Genomic DNA, 20594 nt, shown 5'->3' with positions numbered 1-20594 from the left:
GCTAACTTCTGTTTCAAATACCATCACTGGCTTTCCGTGTAAATTTTTTGGTGGAGAGAGAAGTGTAAAGGAAGATATCTCACAGTGAGGCTGGGGAATTAGGTGGGCAACACCTATATTTACAGATGTGAGCTTTGTCTAATATTTAATTGTAAACTGATTATTAACAATAGCCCACATATAGCCTACTTCCTGTTATGGTTTGTGTGGCCCACTTTTCAACTGTATGCTGCCAGGAATTTCATTTATAAACTTCCTTATTGCCGAGCCACTGCGTTCCAGTTATAAGCCATGTGTGTCAATACTGTGGAAATAAAATTTGTACCCCCTGGACCCATGCAGATTGATTTCATTCTGGAATGAATAGAAATATAACCTGTGCACGTCAAATGTATTTCTAGAGCATCTGCTATCCATGGGGAGCTTTGGAGAAATATAAAGACATTCAAAGCACACGTCCTTTCCTCTAAGAATCTATAGTCCAGCCAGCAATTTTACAAGGTTTCTGGGAGTGGCATGCACGCACAATATCACAGTCTCTTGAGTTTGTGGGCTATTATTAATACTGTTTTCAATTACCCTCTATTGAACACCTTCTAAGATGTGGGTAACTACCTTAGATTGGGCTCCCTGGAACTCAGCGTGGTGCTGGAGAACATGCAGGCTCTTCAAGGGTGTGCTCCCAGGGGATGCTGCTCTCAAGGATGTGAGGGAAGCCAATGTTGAATGGAAGAGAAGTTGTATTGCACGGCCACAGGATGTACTTTCAGGGGCATGTCACCTCGAGGCCAGCACAATTTCAGGGAGTGCAGCTGCTATGTGTCTGTGTGCACTGCAGGCGTTCAGATGCATCCTTCCCACTACAGTGCAGACTTTTGAGGGTTTTCTGCTTACACCTCCTTAAGCCAGAAAGCCCTTAGAGTCATTATGCCCAAGATATATACCTTGTAGATGAGGCAATTAGACAAGTAGATAAGTGAAGTCATTTACCCAAGACTGCACAACCATTACAGGGCAGCCTGGCATGTGGGGGAGCTGGGGACTATCAGATTTTATTAGTCACTTAATCTTCATATGACTGTTTCATGACAGCCATGATCATTTGTAGTAGATGAATTGAGAAGATGAAATATTGACAGAATTGGTGATTTGGCCAGTGTCTCAGAACTAATGACAGATGAGGCCAGGGTTTTCCTCTTCAACTACACTGTCTTATAGGAATAATATGTCCACTGAGGGAGACACTACTGTGCCTGGAGAAGACATCATAGCCCTTATGTAGTTTATGGTCTACTGGTTTGCCCTTCATCGTTCTGCACAGAATCATGTCCTTCACCATAAGTAAATGAGCAGGTCACAAAGTCAGACAATTTGTATGACTTTTCTGATCTCAGTTTCTCCATCTATGAAATGGGGATAATGATGACTTCCTATCAAGAATCAAAAGAAACTGCGTGAGAACTCTTCCAACATGACACATTTCCCTGTCCCAAACTCAAAGCTTTAGGACTAACTAAAGACAGTCTTCAGTAGACGGACACTCTGAACATAGATGCTATACTGATCCTGTCTCTTCTCCTTTGCTTCCTTTCCTTGGAAGGAAAGACAGAGAGACAAAGTCCTCTATTTAATTTGTGCTGTCACTAGCCTGTTAGTCTAATCATAACACAGTTCTTAGAAACAAAATTAGCAACAGCACTTATATCTTACTTTTAATGTCTAACTGGTTGTAAACTCGATTTACTAGTTCTTTTCCCCATCAAGTGTGTGGAGTATTGTGAGTTCTGGTTATCTCAGCGTCCCCTTCTTCAGTCAGTCTTTTTGTTATCTGAGAAGCCAATCAGATGCTTGTTCTCTGGGCATGTGCCCTGGGAGCTAGCCATTCCCAGTGAAGGGTAGAGGCAATCTAGTGAGCCTTCTGTTCCGCATTATCCACAGGGGTGCTCTCCCAGTGGGATCTCTGACATTGAATTCTTCTCTAAGTTCTTTTTAGTTTCTTCCCATGTGGGTGTCCTCACCCATCCTCAGGGTAGCTCGTCCCTGGTCTCGGATGCCCATCTCCTGCCTTGTACCATCTGTGCTAAACCTGCAGCTCAGATGAGCTTCCTTTATTCCTAAACCAGCCACTCCTCACTGCAGGTTCCAATGCCAGTCTACGAAGCCTGTGTTACAGTATGACCTGGTGTGCTGAAGGCACACCTTGGTGCTACCTTGCTTTCCAATAAGTGAGTCTCCCTCTGGTGAGCTTCATGTTGCTCTCATGTTAGGATCAGCCTTTCGAGGGAGGCAGCCAGGGCCCAGCACCCACCTGGAAAGATAGTCCCCTAAGTTCAACCTCACAGATTTTTTTTTCAGTTGAAATCTCAATCCTCAGTTGTGTAGGGCTCAGGTCCCTGTGAGGGTGCCTGATGCTTGGTCATTCAGGGAGGGGGTGGTAGAAGGGTTGTGCCTGTTGCTATGGCAACACCCAGCTGAGATCATGAACCTATTTCATTTGCAGAGAGTTGCAAGATGAATCAATCTCCTCACCCACTCCTTCTCTCCAGCTTCTTCGTGTCTCTCCACAGCCTTCTGTCATCCACCCTCCCCACTCAACCTCAGAAGATCTTGCTCAATGTTTCTCTCTCTCTCTCTCTCTCTCTCTCTCTCTCTCTCTCTCTCTCTCTCTCTCTCTCTCTCTCTCTCTCTCTCTCTCTCTCTCTCTCTCTCTCTCTCTCTCTCATGAATCTACATAGCAGTTGATGCTACTATGGTACTATGGTAGATTGTTGATGTTGCTTTTGGTTTAAACTTTAATCAGGCATCCCTGGAATATCTTTTTCTTCAAACAGGTACCCCCAGCCTGTTGACTGCAAGCCATATATGGCCCTATGTATTTGTAGATGGAAATGTTGTTTCACAGTGCCTAAAGCTTAGATACCCCTAGCTGCTCCAACAGAATATCTGAGACCATGTGATTTATAAAGAATAGATTTGTCTTTTGGCTCATAGTTATAGAGGTCAAAAGTGCACTGGCATTTGAAGAGGGCCTCGCCTTTGTCACCTGTCTCTGTGATCACTACATCTTCTGGAAGGTCAGAGTGCTGTGTTCTCATGTAGCAGAAGATGGGAGGGCAAACATGGCAAAGATTTCCTCCATCAAGCCTTTTAATTACAGCAATATTCCATTCAGGAGGGCAGAGATCTCATGAGCTGAGCCCCTCATCAAAGGCCCCACCTCCAACACAGTCACACTGGAATTGAGTTTCTAAGTCTGCAACAGGTATGTTAAAGTGTGCATTGCTAAGGTTTAGCAGAGTTCTTATCTAGAAACTGAGTTGGGATCTAAGGCTATGCATTTCCAACAAGGTCCCAGCTGGTGCTGATGCCCCAGGCCCAGGTCCCACCCTCTGGGAACCTCTGCTCTAGGCTGAGTTTCTCCAGTTGAAATTGGTAGTGACTAGAATGGGCCTTTCCACGTTGATTCTAATGACTGGATGTATTCTTTCTACATCACATATTTGTTGAATCCCATTAAAGTGGCAGACACTGTGATATCTAGAGAAATGCAAAAGCTTTTTTTTTTTCAAGAATTCATGGATATGTACAGAAGGAAGACAGTATATGCTATGATGAACAATTTAGTATTCAAAGAGTAATAAAATAGAAGAGGTTGAATAGGCGATTGTTTCTTTGCTCATGGAAGTAAAGTATTTAGGTGAGAGTATAATTAATGGTGATTCATTCCCCCAGCCCCAAGACTGCCTGGAGAGAATTAGACTTTATCTATTTAGGTTAATATTAAAATCTGATGTTTGTAGAATATTTATTCTATTTCAGATAATGTAGCAAGCACTAAATATGTTGACTTTTCGGCCCTGTCACTTCTTGTAATCTCAGGCAAGTAATTCAGTCCTTCAACTTGCTCTCCAGAGAGAAAAATGGGAGTGCTAGTATCAGCCTCAAAGAATCATTGAGAAGATTGAGATTTCATGTCAATGTGGATACAACATCTATAGAAATCACTTAATAAAATGTTGACTCTTATTTCCAATACACTCTGACCTACTGCCCTAGAAAACAAGCTACAGAATTGCCCTAGAGAACCTCCTGTCATCCAGGATAAATTGCCAGCATTTGGCCAAGAGAATTAGGGACAGGCTTGGGTTTAAATGTGGGGCTTAGAGGACCCCAAAATATACCTGGAAAGCTCCTGTAATACCAGCCAGAGGAAGCAAGAATTCCTGTACATGAAGGACATGGGGTCAGTGAGACGAGGCATGAGGAAGGCTTTGCAGGATGGTTGAGTTTTGAAAGTGAATTATGTGGATGTTGGAGATTGGGTTGTGAAGTTGACAATTAAAAACATTCCCCAGCAAGGAGAACCCCTAGCCAGCCCTCAGTCAGGGAGGTAAAAAGCAGCAAGCTTAGCATTACCTGGCCCTAGAGAGCCAGGGTTGATCCTGGAGGATGTTTTCTGCCCTATTGCACCAGGGCCCAGTACCATAGGTGCTGCAGTACTGGATGAACCTTTCTTAATAGGCAGTGAAGCACTGCTTTCTGATGTCCCTACAAAGGACTTCCTCTTCCTTTCTTGGTCTCTAAGGGTTGCTGTGTATTTTTTCTGAAATGAGGGAGAGTTTCCTGGGTCTTTGGGGGGGGGGTCCTCCAAGAAAGTAGTCCATGTCCATGCCCATGTCCATGCCCATGCCATGCCCATTGCCCATGCCCATGCCTGGCTGAGCTGTCTTTTCTATCTCCCTACCCAGCTTTGCATACAGCTGTGATTGTCACTGTGTGAGAGGGCAGAGTCTAGCAGTCTTGTTTTAATCCTTTCCCCAGCTCATCAGAGACAAGAGTGATAGAGGCTCTCTCCTCCGGGGAGGATTATAAGTTAGTCTTTGTGGTAAGATAGACCCAGGAAGAGCTTATTAAATGATAATCCCTGATAAATTCCCTCTAATCACCTATGCCCGCTTAGTCATGGAGAAACCCCTACACATTCAATTAACTCTTTGAAAGACCTTTCTCATGCTCTTCCTTCTCTCCTACCCCCTCCCTTCTCCAATCCCTGCTTCCTTCTGCCCCATTCCCTTCTGACGGCGCTGCTTCAGGCATATTTGTTTAGGGTATGTTCACATAATTGTATCTTCATGTGGATGTGAATGCTGTACTTTTGGGTGCTTGTGTTCTTGCACGTGTTTGCACACAGAGGCCAGAGATAAGCCTCAAGTGTAATTGCTCAGGTACAAGTGAGACAGGGTCTCTTACTGGCCCCAGGGGCCTGCTGGTTAGACTAGGTTAGCTGTCCAGAATGCCCCAGGGATCCATCTGACTCCACTTCCCTAGCACTGGAATTACAGGGGCAATGCTCAGCAAAAGTATTGATAACTGAACTAGCCTAGTCTTATTAGATTTAACCAGGGCCACCCATTGAGCTTATTAATATTTAGTCTTTCAACAAACACGTACTGTGTTCTTATTGAGAGCTAAGTTGGAGTGGGAACTTGGATCCACCTGCTCCTTGCAGTTGAGTGTGGAACCTTGTGGTAGAGAATAGTAAATGCAGCAGGTACAGGGGAGAGCTAGGTGAGGTATTGGGATAAAGTAGAGAAAACCCAAGCCTCCGGGAAGTCTTCTTAGTAAATGTCAGGTTCAATCAAGCTTTGAGTCCAAACTTTTCAGGTAGAAAAGGGAAGGCAGGTACCCAGAGTATGGTGACAACATGAACAAAGAACATGGAGATAGGAAAGAACGTGGCATTCAAGAAGCCGTGATCTTGTATGTGGCAGATGCTGGGCAGATTACTTATACAGGGTCGGTTGGGCTCAGACACACTAGAGGCTTTGGCCAGGACAGTACTATAGTATATTAAGGGAAGATGCATCGGTTAGAAATGACAGCTGCCCCCTGGCTCTGAAGACTAACAAGATCTCCCTGGCATCAGAATGGCAGTTGTACAAGTAACGGCAGAACTGGCTGTGTCAGCTTTCCAGATTCACCAGGCGTCTGAGGCAGAGAAGAAACACCTTGAGGTCAGGGTGCAGAGTTGAAACAACATCCCATCGGGGTAGAACTCTGACAGTCAGGAACCATTCGTCCTACTGACATTGCTGCTGTGAATGCCTGCACCCATAGCTCTGTTCTCAGACATATTCCAAGGGAAACAACATGGTTATTTCTTTCTCTCCCCCACCCACAGGCCCAGGTAACACAGTGTACTGAGCGAAGAAAGCGAAAATCTAGGTGTGGGTTGTGGCCCTTTAGTAAGTTAACCAGGAGATGTTGGGCCACTCTCTTAGGCTTGCATGCCTGCGTTGTGTTCTTTTTAAATTTTTTGTCTTCTTTTATTGTATATTTTTTAATGTTTGAGATTATAAGGCAATTACACTATTTCTACTTCCCTTTCCTTCTTCCAACCCCTCCATGTACCCCACTCCTTTATTTTCTTTAAAATCATGGACTCTTTTTTTTTTTTGTTTAATTGTTTTTAAACACACACATACACCCATGTGTGTACACAGGTGTGTGTATGTGTGTTTGTGTAAGAGTGTGTGCTTGTGTATGTCTGTGTGTGCTTGTTTGTATATGTGTTTGTATGTGTGTATGTATGTGTGTTTATATGCGTGTTTGTGTATGTATGTGTATACTTGTATGTGTATATATGTGTGTTTGTGTATGTATTTGTGTGTGTGTAGTGTGTGTATTAATAAATACATTGAATATAACCTGTTCCATTCATATAATGTTATTTCTTTGTATAAGTTTTCAGGATTGATCATTTGTTATCCTCCCTTGGAAAGACTTCTTTTCCCAGCACTCAGTACCTAGCTGTCTGCAGTTCTTTGTCCAGGGTTGAAACCTCCCGAATTTTTCCACTTTCACATTAACATCCTTTTTTAAGTCCTTGTTCAGGTCAGATTTTGGCAGTCTCATTGGTAAGACTTGATGGGTGTATCCTCTCCAAAATTTCTGGGAGACACAATCTCATAGCAAGATTTCTGTTCTTCTGGTTCTTACAATCTTTCTGCCTCTCTCCTCTGAAATAATCACCGAGCCTTAGGTAATAAGTTATGCTGTAGATGGATCAATTGGGTCTTGGGTCCACATCTCTACTTTTTGACCAGTTGTGGTTTTCTGTAATGGTCTCTGTCTATTGCAAAGAAACGTTTCCTTGGTGAGGAGTAAGAACTGTACTTATCAGTGGCTATAAGGATAAACATTAGAATATAGCTAGGGATTATACTGGTTTAGTAAAATGGCAGTTGTAGGTTCTCCACCAAGATCTATGACCTCATTGGCCCTAGACAGTTAGCTATATTTCCAGTATCAGGCTTACCTTGTTTGTGTTTAACATATAGGGTAGAGATTAGAGTCAGTATATGTTATATCCTTGGTGGAGTGTCCAGCCCAAAGTAGATGCTTAACAAGAAGAAGTAAAAACTACTTTTATCTCTTTAATATCTCTTTGATACCTTGAGGTCAAAGACACAGAACAATATTTTCAGATGTTTTAATGGTTTTCTTAGTGTCCCAGATAGAGTATCTGCCTTTGGACAGCTTAGGTGTGTTCGTGTGATACTCATTGTTTTTGACTCTATTACATCACACCTGATGAACTCGAAAGTTTACTACAAGTAGTAGACACCCAAAGGAATTCTTTCCATCATTCTCAGATTGAGGAAATGATGACCATTATTTATTATCTGTATTCTGTTTCAGATGTGTACCTCAAGTGATTAGAAATGTTGGGTTGAAATGTGTGAGGCAAGGGAAGAATCAACATGAACCTCTATGAGGGCAGCTTCAGAGTGAACCAGAGAGCTCAATGGATGAGAAAAGATGCTGGGAAGTAGATTATTAGAACCTGGGATTGAGGGCAAAGTGAAGCATATTGAGAATGAAATGGGAATAGATGTCTCACATAGATACCTACCGATAGGACAGATTCTCCTTTAGATAGTCTTTGGGCACAGGGGTTAGTGATGGTTATAGGACACTAGTGATGTATACCAGGTTTCTCACAAGTGAAGGGGACTAGCATTTAGGCTCTGACTTCCCCTAAATTCCATAGTGTCCACAAGAGGAGAAGAAGTGGTGCCTTGTGCCTCCTTATAGCCCAGTGCTACAAGTATGAGGAACTAATCTGTCATCAGATCTTATGGAGTTTCACCTAGCTCTTCCCGTGCCTCGGGTGATAAGCAGACGTGTAGGTCTCTTGCATTCATTTACCACAGCATCTCTGCAGGTGAAATCTGAGCACGCTGTCCAGAGATGCTGAGTCCTGGAGAAACAAAAACTCAGGAGCCTTGAGCCCTTGCTTTCAAGCTGTTTTTCCCCTATTAATTTATCTATTAATTTTATATCCCAATTGCAGCCCCCCTTTCCTCCTAGAACTCCCCCCCCATATAGCCTCTTCTCCCCATCCCTCCCCTTCTCCTCTTAGAAGGGGCAACCCCATCTCTGGACTCTACCCTGGCATATCAATTCACTGCAGAACTAGGGACCTACTCTCCCACTGAGGCCAAACAAGGCAGCCTAGTTCTTACTGAAAAGCAGGAGGTTTTCCGGGGACCACAAACCCCAAAAGCAATTGCCCTGGAGTTTCTTCAGGAAGCCAGCAAGGCTAACCAGCCTCACCTAGGGTTTGGTGCACAATTGTTAATTAACCCAGATATCTTTCATGATAAATTGATTTACCTTCTGTTCAGAATCTGGTGAGAAGGAAAAACTGAAAGCCAAGGCAAATGATTATCCTGATGCCTTTTTCTTGGGTGTCTGCTCGAATATACTGGGAACATTTGAGCTAGCTAAGTGTGCCTGCTGTATGTCAACAGAGATGCCATTTTGCAAGTGATCTATTTATTTCCAGAGAAGAAAACTCATATAGGCTTGTGAAGCAGAAAGAAAACTCATATAGGCTTGTGAAGCAGAAGAATGCCAGGAAATTTATAATCTTTTATTAGTCAACACTATTATTAAGAATCTCTTGTTTGTAGAGTAATATCCTTGGTATTGGTAGAAGTACATGCAGAAATATGAGATAAGATTCTTTTTCCAAAAAGCACTTAGCCCTAGTGATAAGGGAGGGACAATATGTAAAAGAGACAGAACAGAACCCATTTAAAAAAGATCTATAAGTGAATAAGACTAAATGCTGAAGTATAGCACTTAACGCTGAATTTTCAGTTGCAGGTGGGTTTTTTTTTCCTACTGACTTAGCTTTTTTTAAATAGAAACCAAAGCCCTTGACTACTATTTTCCTTTCCCATTGATTTGATGCACGGTACCTACTTAGACATGTTGAATGAATATACATGCTACTATGAGGTATACCTAATTGCTGAGGGAAATCCTGGAATGGTGTACCTAGGAAAAGCCTTATAGATCCGAGGAGAGTCTCCAAGTATGAAAGGACCCAAGATCTGGTAGAACCAGGAATAGGGGAAGGAGCAAAACCAGAAGGACTCTTGGAGAATGGCAGATCTGTGTAATTCAGGCTGCCAGTGAGAGTCTCCTCTCGCCGGATACTTCTTGTCTTATATTGCCTTCCTTGCTACTGCTGATGCAACCATTTGTAGACTTATCATTATCATCTATCTTTGGGTGATCCCTTGGAATGTCTTTCTTTTAATTGGCCATCAGGGAGTTTCTTTTTCCAAACTCAGATGAAAGAAAAGTCACCTAAAACATTGCTTGGCATCTTTACCCTTTCTCTATTTAAATTGCAGTGTTCATAGTCTGAAGTCGGTAGCCTTGACCTTGAGCAGAGGTGTCTTCCTCATGCCCTTAAAGTTATGGAGTCTCCAAATATAATCTTGTGACAATACTAACTCCATAGGAAATACTAATGGGACATGTGGCCATATGTAAGATTAAGTGCCAAAAAGAATATGTAGAATAGGATGTAGAATAGGGTGGCTTTGCAAGTGGTTTGGAGGTTAGGAGTGTGGTACTCTAGCTTTACTTGTGTATATGTTAGGCTTAGCTGTATTCTTCAGGACAATTCCTGACAATGCAGGCCAATGGGGACAAGTTAGCTGTATCAAGGTCAGGTACCTTTGACTGACCATACTCCAAAGAGAGCCTTAGCTGGCTCAGGCTGGTGCTGCCCTGGGACTTGCTTGTGTGCACTTGGCATGTTTATGAAGTCTGCTACAGGACCTGAGATGTAATGAAATGACTTGCCTCCTGGAACTCACTGGCAGCTTTCTGTCTTCTCTCCTTCCATCTGCCTTCCCATTCTCCTCCTCCCTGGGGGCTGGGGCTTGTAGGATACTGCTTGTGTTTGTTTTCCCTAAGAACAGTGGTTCTCAACCTTCCTATTGCTGTAACCCTATAATACAGTTCTTCGTGTTATAGTGGCCCGCAACCATAAAATTATTTTGTTGCTACTTCATAACTGTAATTTGCTACTGTTACAAATTATAATGTAAATATCTGATATGCAGGATGTCTGACATGTGACCCATAAAGGGGTCACAGCCCACAGGTTGAGAACCACTGCCTTAAAGATGGTGACAATGTGGATGGGATTGATTTCAGGCATTCTGATTTCAGGCATCCTGATGCTACCGGACAACAAGAGTCAGAGTCTCATGAAACTGAGTCACTACGGCTCTAGAGTGTGCATACAGGTCCTTCAGTAATTTGTATCCTCAAGGGAGTCATTATGCCTCTCTGGGCTTTGGTTTCTTCTAGAAAATGATAGATTGGGCCATGTAAACTCATAATTTTCTTCCTGGTATGCAGGGAACCAGCTTCAATAATACATGGGTGGGATTCAGAATATCCAACAGGTTATAAGGTATACTGTTCACTGTATCATTTTCCTAAAACATGGGGTGGCAAAGGCATACGGTGGCTCTGTTGATAGAAATGTCACCAAACAGCTATGATTCAGGTGCTGTCAGCCTGCTAAGGTTAGTCCAAGCCCTGGCACAGACGGTATAAAATATCTCAAGTCAGATTCCTTAGAAATCGACTCTGGGATGGAGGTGCTTGCTTACTGAATGGATTATAGAGGAATCACTGCTATGCGGTTCCTGAAAGAATGGGAGCAAAGTAGGTAGTTTGGGGAGCTTGAGGCAGAGATGTGGTCTCAGAAGTGTTGGTCTCAGCCTTGTTCAATAGGCAGTTCCAAAGCGAGACTGTATCACACGAGTGTTTCATCCAGCCTGACAGAGGATGGACCATCAATGCTTCTTCAGTTCAGGCAGCTCTTGGCCACATGTCCTCCCATTATCACCGCAAGGATATGAATTTCATGGTGAGGCTGGTCTCTTAGCCAGGAACAGGCTTCTAAGGAGGAGCCAAGAATGAGAGCTATTCAGAGATAGCACCCACAGCAGCTGGGGATGAGTACTCTTATAAGTTATCGGTAGAAAGCCTGGCCAGGGGCAACACAAACTCTGTCACACGCAGACCGCTGACTCCTATGGGTGGTTGAACCTATGAAAGGGAGCATTCACATGGCACTAACCAATGATGAGTCCTGTCTAATGGATACTTAGAGAAGTCAAGACTTGGTTACAGTTAAGAAAGGAAAATGGCAGCTAGAAGAGGCCCAAGGGCTATTGAATACTGTTGTAGTAATGTACATTCCGAAAAGACGCATCTAAGAGGTAGCCTGTGAGTTTTTTTCTTTTTTATGTTTCAGAATATCTACATGGGATCGAGCAGGAAGAGATACTGCAAGACAGTATCATTCATTCAAAGAAGGCACCTCTTTTCCTTCTTGTATACCACACCTCACTTTCATTCATAGGATTCTTTCTCTAAGACACATTGTTCCCTTTCTGTTGACCAGAGTGAATCCATCACCTGCCTGAGCACTCCTCCGTCCCTTCCCAACACTGGCCTCATTTTGAATTATACTTTTCTGTGTGTTTTACCTGTTCACATGGATATTCCCTATCATATCACAAGTTCCATGGTGGCCAAGACTATGACTGTTCTGCTGTTCATTTATCTTTAGAGGAAAGAACTTGCTCCTGAGTAGGTAATTCATGAATGTGTAGGATGAAATCATTTGAGTTCCAAAACAGAGCACCTAAGTCACTTGGGGTAGAATGGAGGCCCCCGTGCATTGTGTTAGGAGGAAGGGAGGGATAGTTACTTGGTGAGGAATAGTCTGCCTGGTTCGGGACCTCGACAGAAAGTATTTGTTGAGAAATTGCATCTGTATTCACATTTCACAATCATGTTCCTTTTCTTAGGAGTGGTTAGCATTGGCTGAGACAAATGATCTGTCCCTTTTGGCAGTCTGGTAGCTGCTCCACCACCTTCCAACCCGAGCTATTAGTAATTAGTGAAATTGAAGATCTCTAATTAAGATGGAGCCCCGAGGCCAGAGGTTTTTAGTCTAAAGCTGTTTTTATCTTTCCATGCAAACCATTTGGAAACTCTGGAGACATTCTCACTTGTCACAACTCAGGGATTCCCACTGGTATCTGTAAAGTGGAGACCTGGGCTGTGCTAATACCTGACAGATATGTAAAACCCTGACAGAGAATCCCTCTGACCTCAAATGGAAGCTGTGCTTCGGCTAAGGAAGCCTTCTGCAATCTGGTTTGGGTCTTCCAGCTAGGACTGCCTCAAACCTGGGAATGAGGGGTTCCCCAAAGACTGTTTCTAAAGAATTCAGGAACCTGCTCTTTCTTTCCCAATACTTTCAGCCATAAGCGTGTCTCAGGGAGCTCAGCCTTTCTGCTCAGAGCTGCTCTGAGAAGCAAGATCATGACTGACAGCTGCTTCAGCATCCTTTCCACAAGCCGGGTAGGACCCTGTAAGAAATCTGAACGTACACCCTCTGAGAGGAAGAACTATAGGGCCCCTTTCTCCTTGCTCTTTCCATTCCTATATTTCTCTCCAGTCTGGCTCCCTCTGCCCTATCTTCCTGCATCTCTCCCACCCCACCCCCGAAGATTAATGTGATAATTGCCATGTGTGCCTGTTTACACAGGGAGTGGGTGAGCTTACCACCCTCAATCAGGCAGGTTCCCAAAGAAACGCAGTCCCACGATGTCAGGACTGGTACCGGCTGAGCACTCCTGTGCAGGTGGGCTGCCACCCCCAAACTTCTTTCTCTGTCTGTCATCACCATTGTCATGTGCACATGTTCATGTGTGTGCCATTCAGTGAAGCCACAGGTAAGAAGGAGGAGGAACCACTAGACTAGCATCAGGAGAGGGGTCAGGCAGAGGAATTGCTGTGCATTATAGGCACATCAGCCCCTTAAAGTAGAGGACAGGGAGCCAAGGAAAAGCTCTCTCTAATGCCTGTCACATGGTAGGCCTGCTAGGGTGCTCCAGGGAAAAGCAAAGGGACAACGAGGAAAGGGTTCAGTAGGAGAATCAGAGGCTAGGACGTTCACATGGGGCTGTTTGCAAACTGGGGAAGCCAGCAGAAACCAGCAGAACCAGTATGCCTCTACTTAAATTGGGAGCTTTGGAACAATGGAAGGTAATGGTACAGTTTTTAGACCAAGTCCAAATAAAAGCCACAAGTCTTTGGGAGGTTACTTGTACAAGTCCCAATGTCAAGTTCAGCTGGACTTCTAATATCTAAGGTCAGGAGAATAGCATCTGGCTCTAAAGGGCAAAGAATCAATGTGAGGTTTGAGATTGTCATATGAGGCCAGTGATTCTGCCTTTTCATTTCCACTATGCCCATCTCAGATCTAGCAAGTAGGAGGCACCTATAATCCAGTTGAGGTGTCTTCCATACCTGGGACTCTGGTCCATAAGCAAACTTTCTATGGGTAGGATATATCACACAGACCAAGCTTTGTCAGTCACTCAGACATTCTTCAGTCCAAAGTTCATCACTGTGGCAAGTGTTCCATAGTTGTGAAATGAAGAGGCTACTCTTCTCTAGGTGACATTCATTGCAGGGAAAGGCCCAATCCATAGTTGTTTCCCATTGGAGGTCTGGGTGGTAAAGATTCTCCTAAGAGACTGTACTGGGGCAGGAACTAGCAGATTATATTTTGGAAGCTGCAGTCTCGTGCATCAGAATTTTATCTGAAGACCTTAGCATGGCTATCTCATGTTCCTAAAGTTGAAAATAAGGTTTGAGTATCCCAGATACAAAAGTGCCTTGAGAGCACTGTAACAGTGACAGGCACAATGACGAGTGAAAGGGGAAGCTCCTACGTTTTTCCAGACTGTGACCTCCCATCCCCTCTAGAGAGAGTCAACTAGACAGCACAAGAGAATGACCAGACTCTGGCCACACTGCCAATGGTACCCTGACTCCCAGTATCAGGATGCTTCGTGCCTGCGGAGTTGTTGATTGCTTCATTTTCTTAAGCCTCAAAATATACACACTAAAATATAGACATCTCTCCTACACTGGACAATTTTAAGTTTTTAATAATGATGAATCAGAAGGAGATGAAAGCTCCATTTAGCATCTGAAAGAACCTTGCCATTTTGAAGGAGGGAATCGTGAGTGAAGTCCTTTGCTTGCCCACTTTCTGATGAGGAATGTCCCCTTCATCCCGTTGACTTTTGGACCACAATAAACATGTAAAGGGGTGGGGAGCCACCTGGTCAGAAAAGGTGGAGGAAGGAGGGCAAGGAGGAAACTGCTTGTTAGGAGTTGAGTATGGAGGGAATTCAGCAGGAGTGTTGAAGGGCCGTGAGTGATGGAGGACCGTGAGTGATGGAGGACAGGCACTATCAAGCTTCTCTCTTCTGCAGGACCTTTTGAGCTGCCAGTCATTTCCTTAACTCCCAGATCATCACGCTGCTGGGGCTGATGTCTTCACAGCTATTCACTGCCCCCTTCTCTTCCTCTTCTTCCTTTTTCTTCTTCCAGGATGTCCCATTGCTGAAATAGATGACGTGTGTAATTCAGAGAAAATTCCACAGGTGGAGAAAGCGTTAGCAGGATGGATTTGTTATTGGTCTATTTTTAACAAGTGCGTCGTCATCTTCTTCAAAGTGTGGCCATTTATTAATCAATTACCTCCGTGTGTGCCAAAGTCTTCGTCACATCCCAGATATTAAAATATTCAGATAGTTAAGAGTAAACCCAAAGCATTCTCAGCCAACTCTGGCTGGACCAGTACTAGTTGTCATGTGAGCTTTGTAGAGGTATTAGGAAGGACATAAGGGAGTCTCGTATCCCTTTGTCTCGTGGAATATATCCTCTGATGGATTCATAGAGTTTTTGTTTTGTTTTTGTTTTTGTTTTTTTTGAAAGAGAAGGGTTCACCACCAAGGCAGTTAGTGAAATGGCATAGAGAAGTAAGCAATATGTCTTTCCACTATTCTCCTCACTAGCTGTGAGACATAGATAATCTGCCATTTCCCTAACTTTCTCTGGCTACCAAATCCATTTTCCACAAAATGCCATCCTCGCCTTCTACAAATCACGACAATGCAGAGTATGCAATGTTTTATATAGTTATATAGGTTTCACTCTGTAGCCGCCCTAGCTGCCCTTCAACCACAGCTCAGTGGGAGATCAGAGATACCTCAAAACCCACAATTTCAACATTGCCACTGCGGATATTGACACATTAATGGGCAGCTGAGCTCTGATCCGGGTGCTTGGCGTAAACTTTGTCCCTGCTGTCAAAGAACCCTGAAGTGGGGGTGGGGACTATTGAAACCTTAAAGCAAGTGGATTGTGTTCATCTGGAGCCACTGAAGTTAGCAAGGCTTTAAAGGATATTGATTCCCCACGATCATGAAGACAGACAGAGCTCTGTAGTGAGCATCAGTCTGTACCTTAGCTCACAGCAAGATGCATGCCTCAGTCATCTCGTCCACACCCACCTGCCCTGTTCTTCCCACCCCACTTGGCTCTCAGCATCTGGTTCTGCTGCATCTTCTTTCTGATGATGAGACATGGCTTTCCCTGAGGTTTTCCCTGTGTCCTCTCTACTTGTATCTATCCAAGACTCAGTCAAGCCAAAGACCCAAGACTCTGACACTGAAGTGGGCAGAACTTTGTTCCATACAGTTTAATTTTTATTTTTTGTTTATATCATAGTTTGAGTCAACTTTATTCCAGTGATCTGATCTGTGATCAGTGCAGGGCCAGAACAAAAGACACAAAGTTGCCAAAAGGACTTGGGATTATTTTTAATGGGAGATTTGATTGTCCAGTGACAGCAGCCATAGCCAATCCACAGATATGTTATGTGGCTTGACATTGGAATGGGAAAAAAAAATGAGACAAACTGGAGAGGAAAAAAAAGATTGGGTTTATATAAGTCCACAAGAAACATGAGGATGACCACTTTAAGATATATTTTCAGGGTTTAGTAGTAAGGAGAAAGAGGCACATAGAAGGGACGGGCCAACACTTTGTCACAGATGCTCTGAGCTCTGGACTTAGTTTTATTAAGTCAGCACATTAGCTTTAGATCTAGCATTTGATCTTGATGGACCTGTTTCCCCAATAAGTTAGGGACAAAATATCCGTTGAGAATTTCAAATGGATATAGAAAGTGATTCATGAAGGGTTATGTTAGGGAGAGTGTTCAAAGGTCTGTATGCGGGAAGTACAAATCTAGAAAATCCCTTCAGAAAAACTTGAGCAGGAAGAACCCAATGAATGAGAGCCTTTGTTGAGAGACAGCACCTCAGTATTCTTTGAGCTCAATCTCAAGGGTCTCATAAGATATGGCAAATCACCCTTCCTCAGTTCTGGGCACCTCAGCAACTCTGCATTCAACTTGGAGACAGTAGTCCATAATCTGTATTTCTCTGCTTTCCCCCACTTCTCTGTATCAGCAAGAGTTAGGGGAGAAGGGAGCATGATGAGAGAGCTTGAGGGAGATCAGATCTTATACCAGCACTCTGCAAATCTAGACATAGTCTTTGTTCTGCCCAGGGCTTTGCTGGGGCCATACCTGAGCCAGCTCTGTAGTACCAGCTTGTGATGGGTAAAGGACAGCTAACCCCAGAACTGGGCAACGTAAGTAAGAGCCTAAGTCGTCCTTAGCAGCCTTTCTAAGGGCTTTTCTAACGCCCGTGGGATAGCGTGACAAGTTCAGCTTATCCTTATTTTGTTTTGTTTTGTTTTTAACTATTTATCTAGCTCAAGAGTGCAAAGGTTGAGAATAAATGTTACCAAGAACTATAAAGCCAACTCACCTTTTTATAACCTTGGTAAATTTCTTTTGGCTTTTTCCATTCAGTTTTCACTTCTAAGTAAGGGCGTTAGAATTCTCCCACTCAGTGTATTGCAGAGATGCTGATGTGACCTTCAGTAGGCACAGGGTAAAATGTGAGTTGTCTTACAATAACGTGGAGTGGGGATGGGGGTGAGGTAATGTTGAACTGTGTCATGCCATGATTGTTACATCACCCACCGTATGAAACCTCTGGAATGTAGGCCTTGTTCCTGGGGTGGCTTTAAATCTTACGAAACCATTTTTTTTTTCTTTCAGACCAATGATGCCTTAGGAGCCACCTGGAACTGGCTGTATTTCATTCCTCTCATCATCATCGGATCCTTCTTTGTTCTCAACCTCGTCCTGGGAGTGCTTTCTGGGTAAGCCAGATTTATTTATTTTTTTTTAATCTCCTTTTATGAGCTGCTATCTGGGGGATAATGTACCCTGATTGAAGATAAGTTCACTTACCTGTCACTTCAAAGACAATGGACAGACCCTTGTGCCAATGCTATTCCAGCTGTGTCAGCATAGTAACAGATGATTGTTTTAGTCATCTTGATTATTTTTAGACATTAAAACAATCTATATGTTGTGTACAATTATGAACACAGTACCTTATGAGTTCATTGACTCACTCATATCTCCATTCAATAACTCTGTGTCAAGCACTATGCTGGTTGCTGTAGACATATCGTTAAGGAAGATAGAGACTCTGTCTTCAAAAGAGAACGCTTGCTTTGCAGTACATTATACATCACATCTCATGTTCGTAACTCAAATTCATTTATAGCAGTTTATATTCCCGGTGTCTGCCATATTTTGCAGAGATGCTTTTACCATTTGAAATGGGGAGTGCAAATTTTGATTTTACTGACCAGCGTGGAAAATAATAATTTGTTTGGGAGAAGGAACAAATCTGTGCAGTCTAAAGCCATTAGAGATGCTTTCAAACAGGATTGGAAATTGCATGGGGTATAAGGTATATGTTAGAATAACATAGGATAATGAAGTACACGGAGATAAATAATCCAGTGATGATGGAGAAATGAGACATTGCATGGAGTATAAAGAAGCTAAAATGTAATATTTTAAGATGGCTCAGTCTAAGTAAATATAAAACACTACATTTTAGGAAACAAAGTTGAGATGATGGTGATGATGATGATGGTGATGATAATTTCGATTTTGTCGATTGGTATGAGTTCTTCGAATGATCATGTATAAAGTGATCTTTAAGTTTACATACAGCTGATTGAAACAAGACTTTTTGGAGAGTCTATGAATAGAGGAAATGTACACTAAGAAGGTTCAAGAACAAAGAAACCAAGAGGCATAAGAGCAGAAGAGAGTGTGAACAAACCATTTTATACAACAACTGGTTAATGCCACAGTAGCTGTAAAAGCTGAGGTTTAATGGCCTCCAAGGGAAAATGATAATAAACAGGCAGACTGACACTTCTGAGTCACAATAAACATCACAATCCAGGTAGCATAAAATGGACAGACATTTAATCCTCTGGTAGTTTTTGAGTTACAAGCTCCAGATCTAGCAGGCATGCTCTGTCCAAGGGCTGGAGAGAATAATTTCTTCCTTCTCCTACCCAGCTTTGGTAGACCCAGGCATTTCTTGGACTATCACCATGCCGACACATCACCCCAGTCTCTGCTTCAGGGCTCACATGGCCTCCTCTTCTCCCCACTCTGTCATCGCCCTCCGTCTTGCTCTTATAAGGATACTTGTGATTTGATTTAGAATCACTGGATAATCTAGTTTGATCTCATCTTCTGAATACACTTAACTTTGCCGGTATCTGCAGACTCTTTCCAAATAAGGTAACACTCAGGAGTTCCAGGAATTAGAATATGAATGGTCCTTCTAAGCTGGTTGCCATTCACCCACTGCACTGAGACACCACGGGCCCCAGCCAAGGATGTGGAGTTTCCACTGCCTTGCTCATAAGTGTGAGCACACAGCCAGGGATCAGCCACAGCATTTAAGGAGAATGCCCGGTGTGAAGGTCCCTCAGCAGCATAATAAGGAGAAAAGAGACTTGAGTGACTGTGAGCAGCTCAGGCAGTAAAAGATAACTTACAAGCTCATGTCTGATACCAGCAGAGAGAGAGAGACATAATTTCATACACAAAATAATAGCTTACAATGAGAGGGTGTTGAGATGAGGAAGGGCTGTGGGAACTATACGGAACATGCACTTGATGTGAAAGCAGTACAAAGTTGCGTTAATGTCAACATGTAATCAAACCAAAAAGATAGTAAAGTTGGAGTGAGAAATTAAGGGTACCGCTTAGAAAGTATGATTAGGGGAGAGACAGAGACAGAGGGAAGCACAGACAGAGAGAGACACTGATAGACTAGGACAGCAAGGAATGGTAACAGGCACTCATAACCCCAGCCCTTGAGAAGCAGAAGCAGGAAAAATCACATCCTGGGCTACATAGTAAGACCTTGTTTCAAAACCTTTACAACTGAGCTAACACTTTAGTAAGAAAGTTTAATAAAGAGAACAATGAAACAGGAAGAAAGAACTACCTTAGAAAAATATGAGAGAAGTTCGCAGAACAAAAGACGCAGCATTGCCAGATTTAAATAAAACCGTGGACTCGTGTGCAAAGATGTTATTTCTGGTGTATTTCTTGGCAGTGGGCATGGGAAGCACCGGGACATCCCAAGTTGGGATTTTAGATAGGTAAATTGTTGGATGCTGCCCTGGCATGTGCTGTAGCAATTAAGAGCAACAGATCCTGTGTACACATGGACTAGAGGGTATCTTAAGAATGTTTCAGGGAAAACAAGGAGACAATGTGATATGTTATCACGTTTGTGCATGTGTAAAGCACAGTTGGTAAAATATGTTTAAATGTAAAGTTATGCATTTGGCAATATTGTAACAGTTCATGTGGCAGAATGCAGATGTGTAAACTAACCATTAAGATATCCAAGCGTTAAAAGTACACTCCGTATAGGAAAACCGCACAAAGGTAAATTGCCATGAACTTTCAGACCATCAGAGAAAAGAATGTTCTGAAAGCTTCTAATCATTGGGTACATGGTTACTATTTGCTATAAGGAAACAGAATGCCAGGGAGCGTCTCAGTGGCAACACTGAAAATCAGAGAGCAGTATAGAAGCTCCTAAAACTTCCCAACAGAAAAACGGCTTTCAAGGTCAAATGCTATACCCACCCAGAGTGCCAGTTACCTGTATGGACAGAATATGGACATTGTGAGGTACCTTTGGGGAAAAACCTTGATAAAGAACACACGGCACAAAGAATAAGGAAGCAAGTAAGAAAGCAAGGAATGGAGCTGGGGAGATAGATGGCTCAGAGGTTGAGAGAGGACCATGTGTCAGTTCACCAATATCTGTAAACTCCACTCCCAAGAGATCTGACATCTGCAGGTTGTGTGTGTGTGTGCACGCGCGCGCGCACACACACACACACACACACACACACACACA

General features: G+C 43.2%; 1 protein-coding gene across 8 annotated transcripts in view; it reads left to right on the top strand.

The window, feature by feature from the left end:
- Cacna1e (calcium voltage-gated channel subunit alpha1 E) overlaps positions 1-20594 on the top strand; it is a 478307-nt gene that overhangs the window by 298381 nt on the left and 159332 nt on the right. For all 8 annotated transcript variants that reach the window (XM_029539216.1, XM_029539219.1, XM_029539215.1 and 5 more), the window contains one exon: positions 17390-17493. In XM_029539216.1, the coding sequence (XP_029395076.1) occupies positions 17390-17493 (104 nt within the window). The remainder of the gene's footprint in view (positions 1-17389; positions 17494-20594) is intronic.

Source organism: Mus pahari, chromosome 5, assembly GCF_900095145.1.
Source record: "Mus pahari chromosome 5, PAHARI_EIJ_v1.1, whole genome shotgun sequence".
NCBI classification, from domain to species: Eukaryota; Metazoa; Chordata; class Mammalia; order Rodentia; family Muridae; genus Mus; species Mus pahari.
This window is presented reverse-complemented; position numbering and strand designations above follow the sequence as displayed.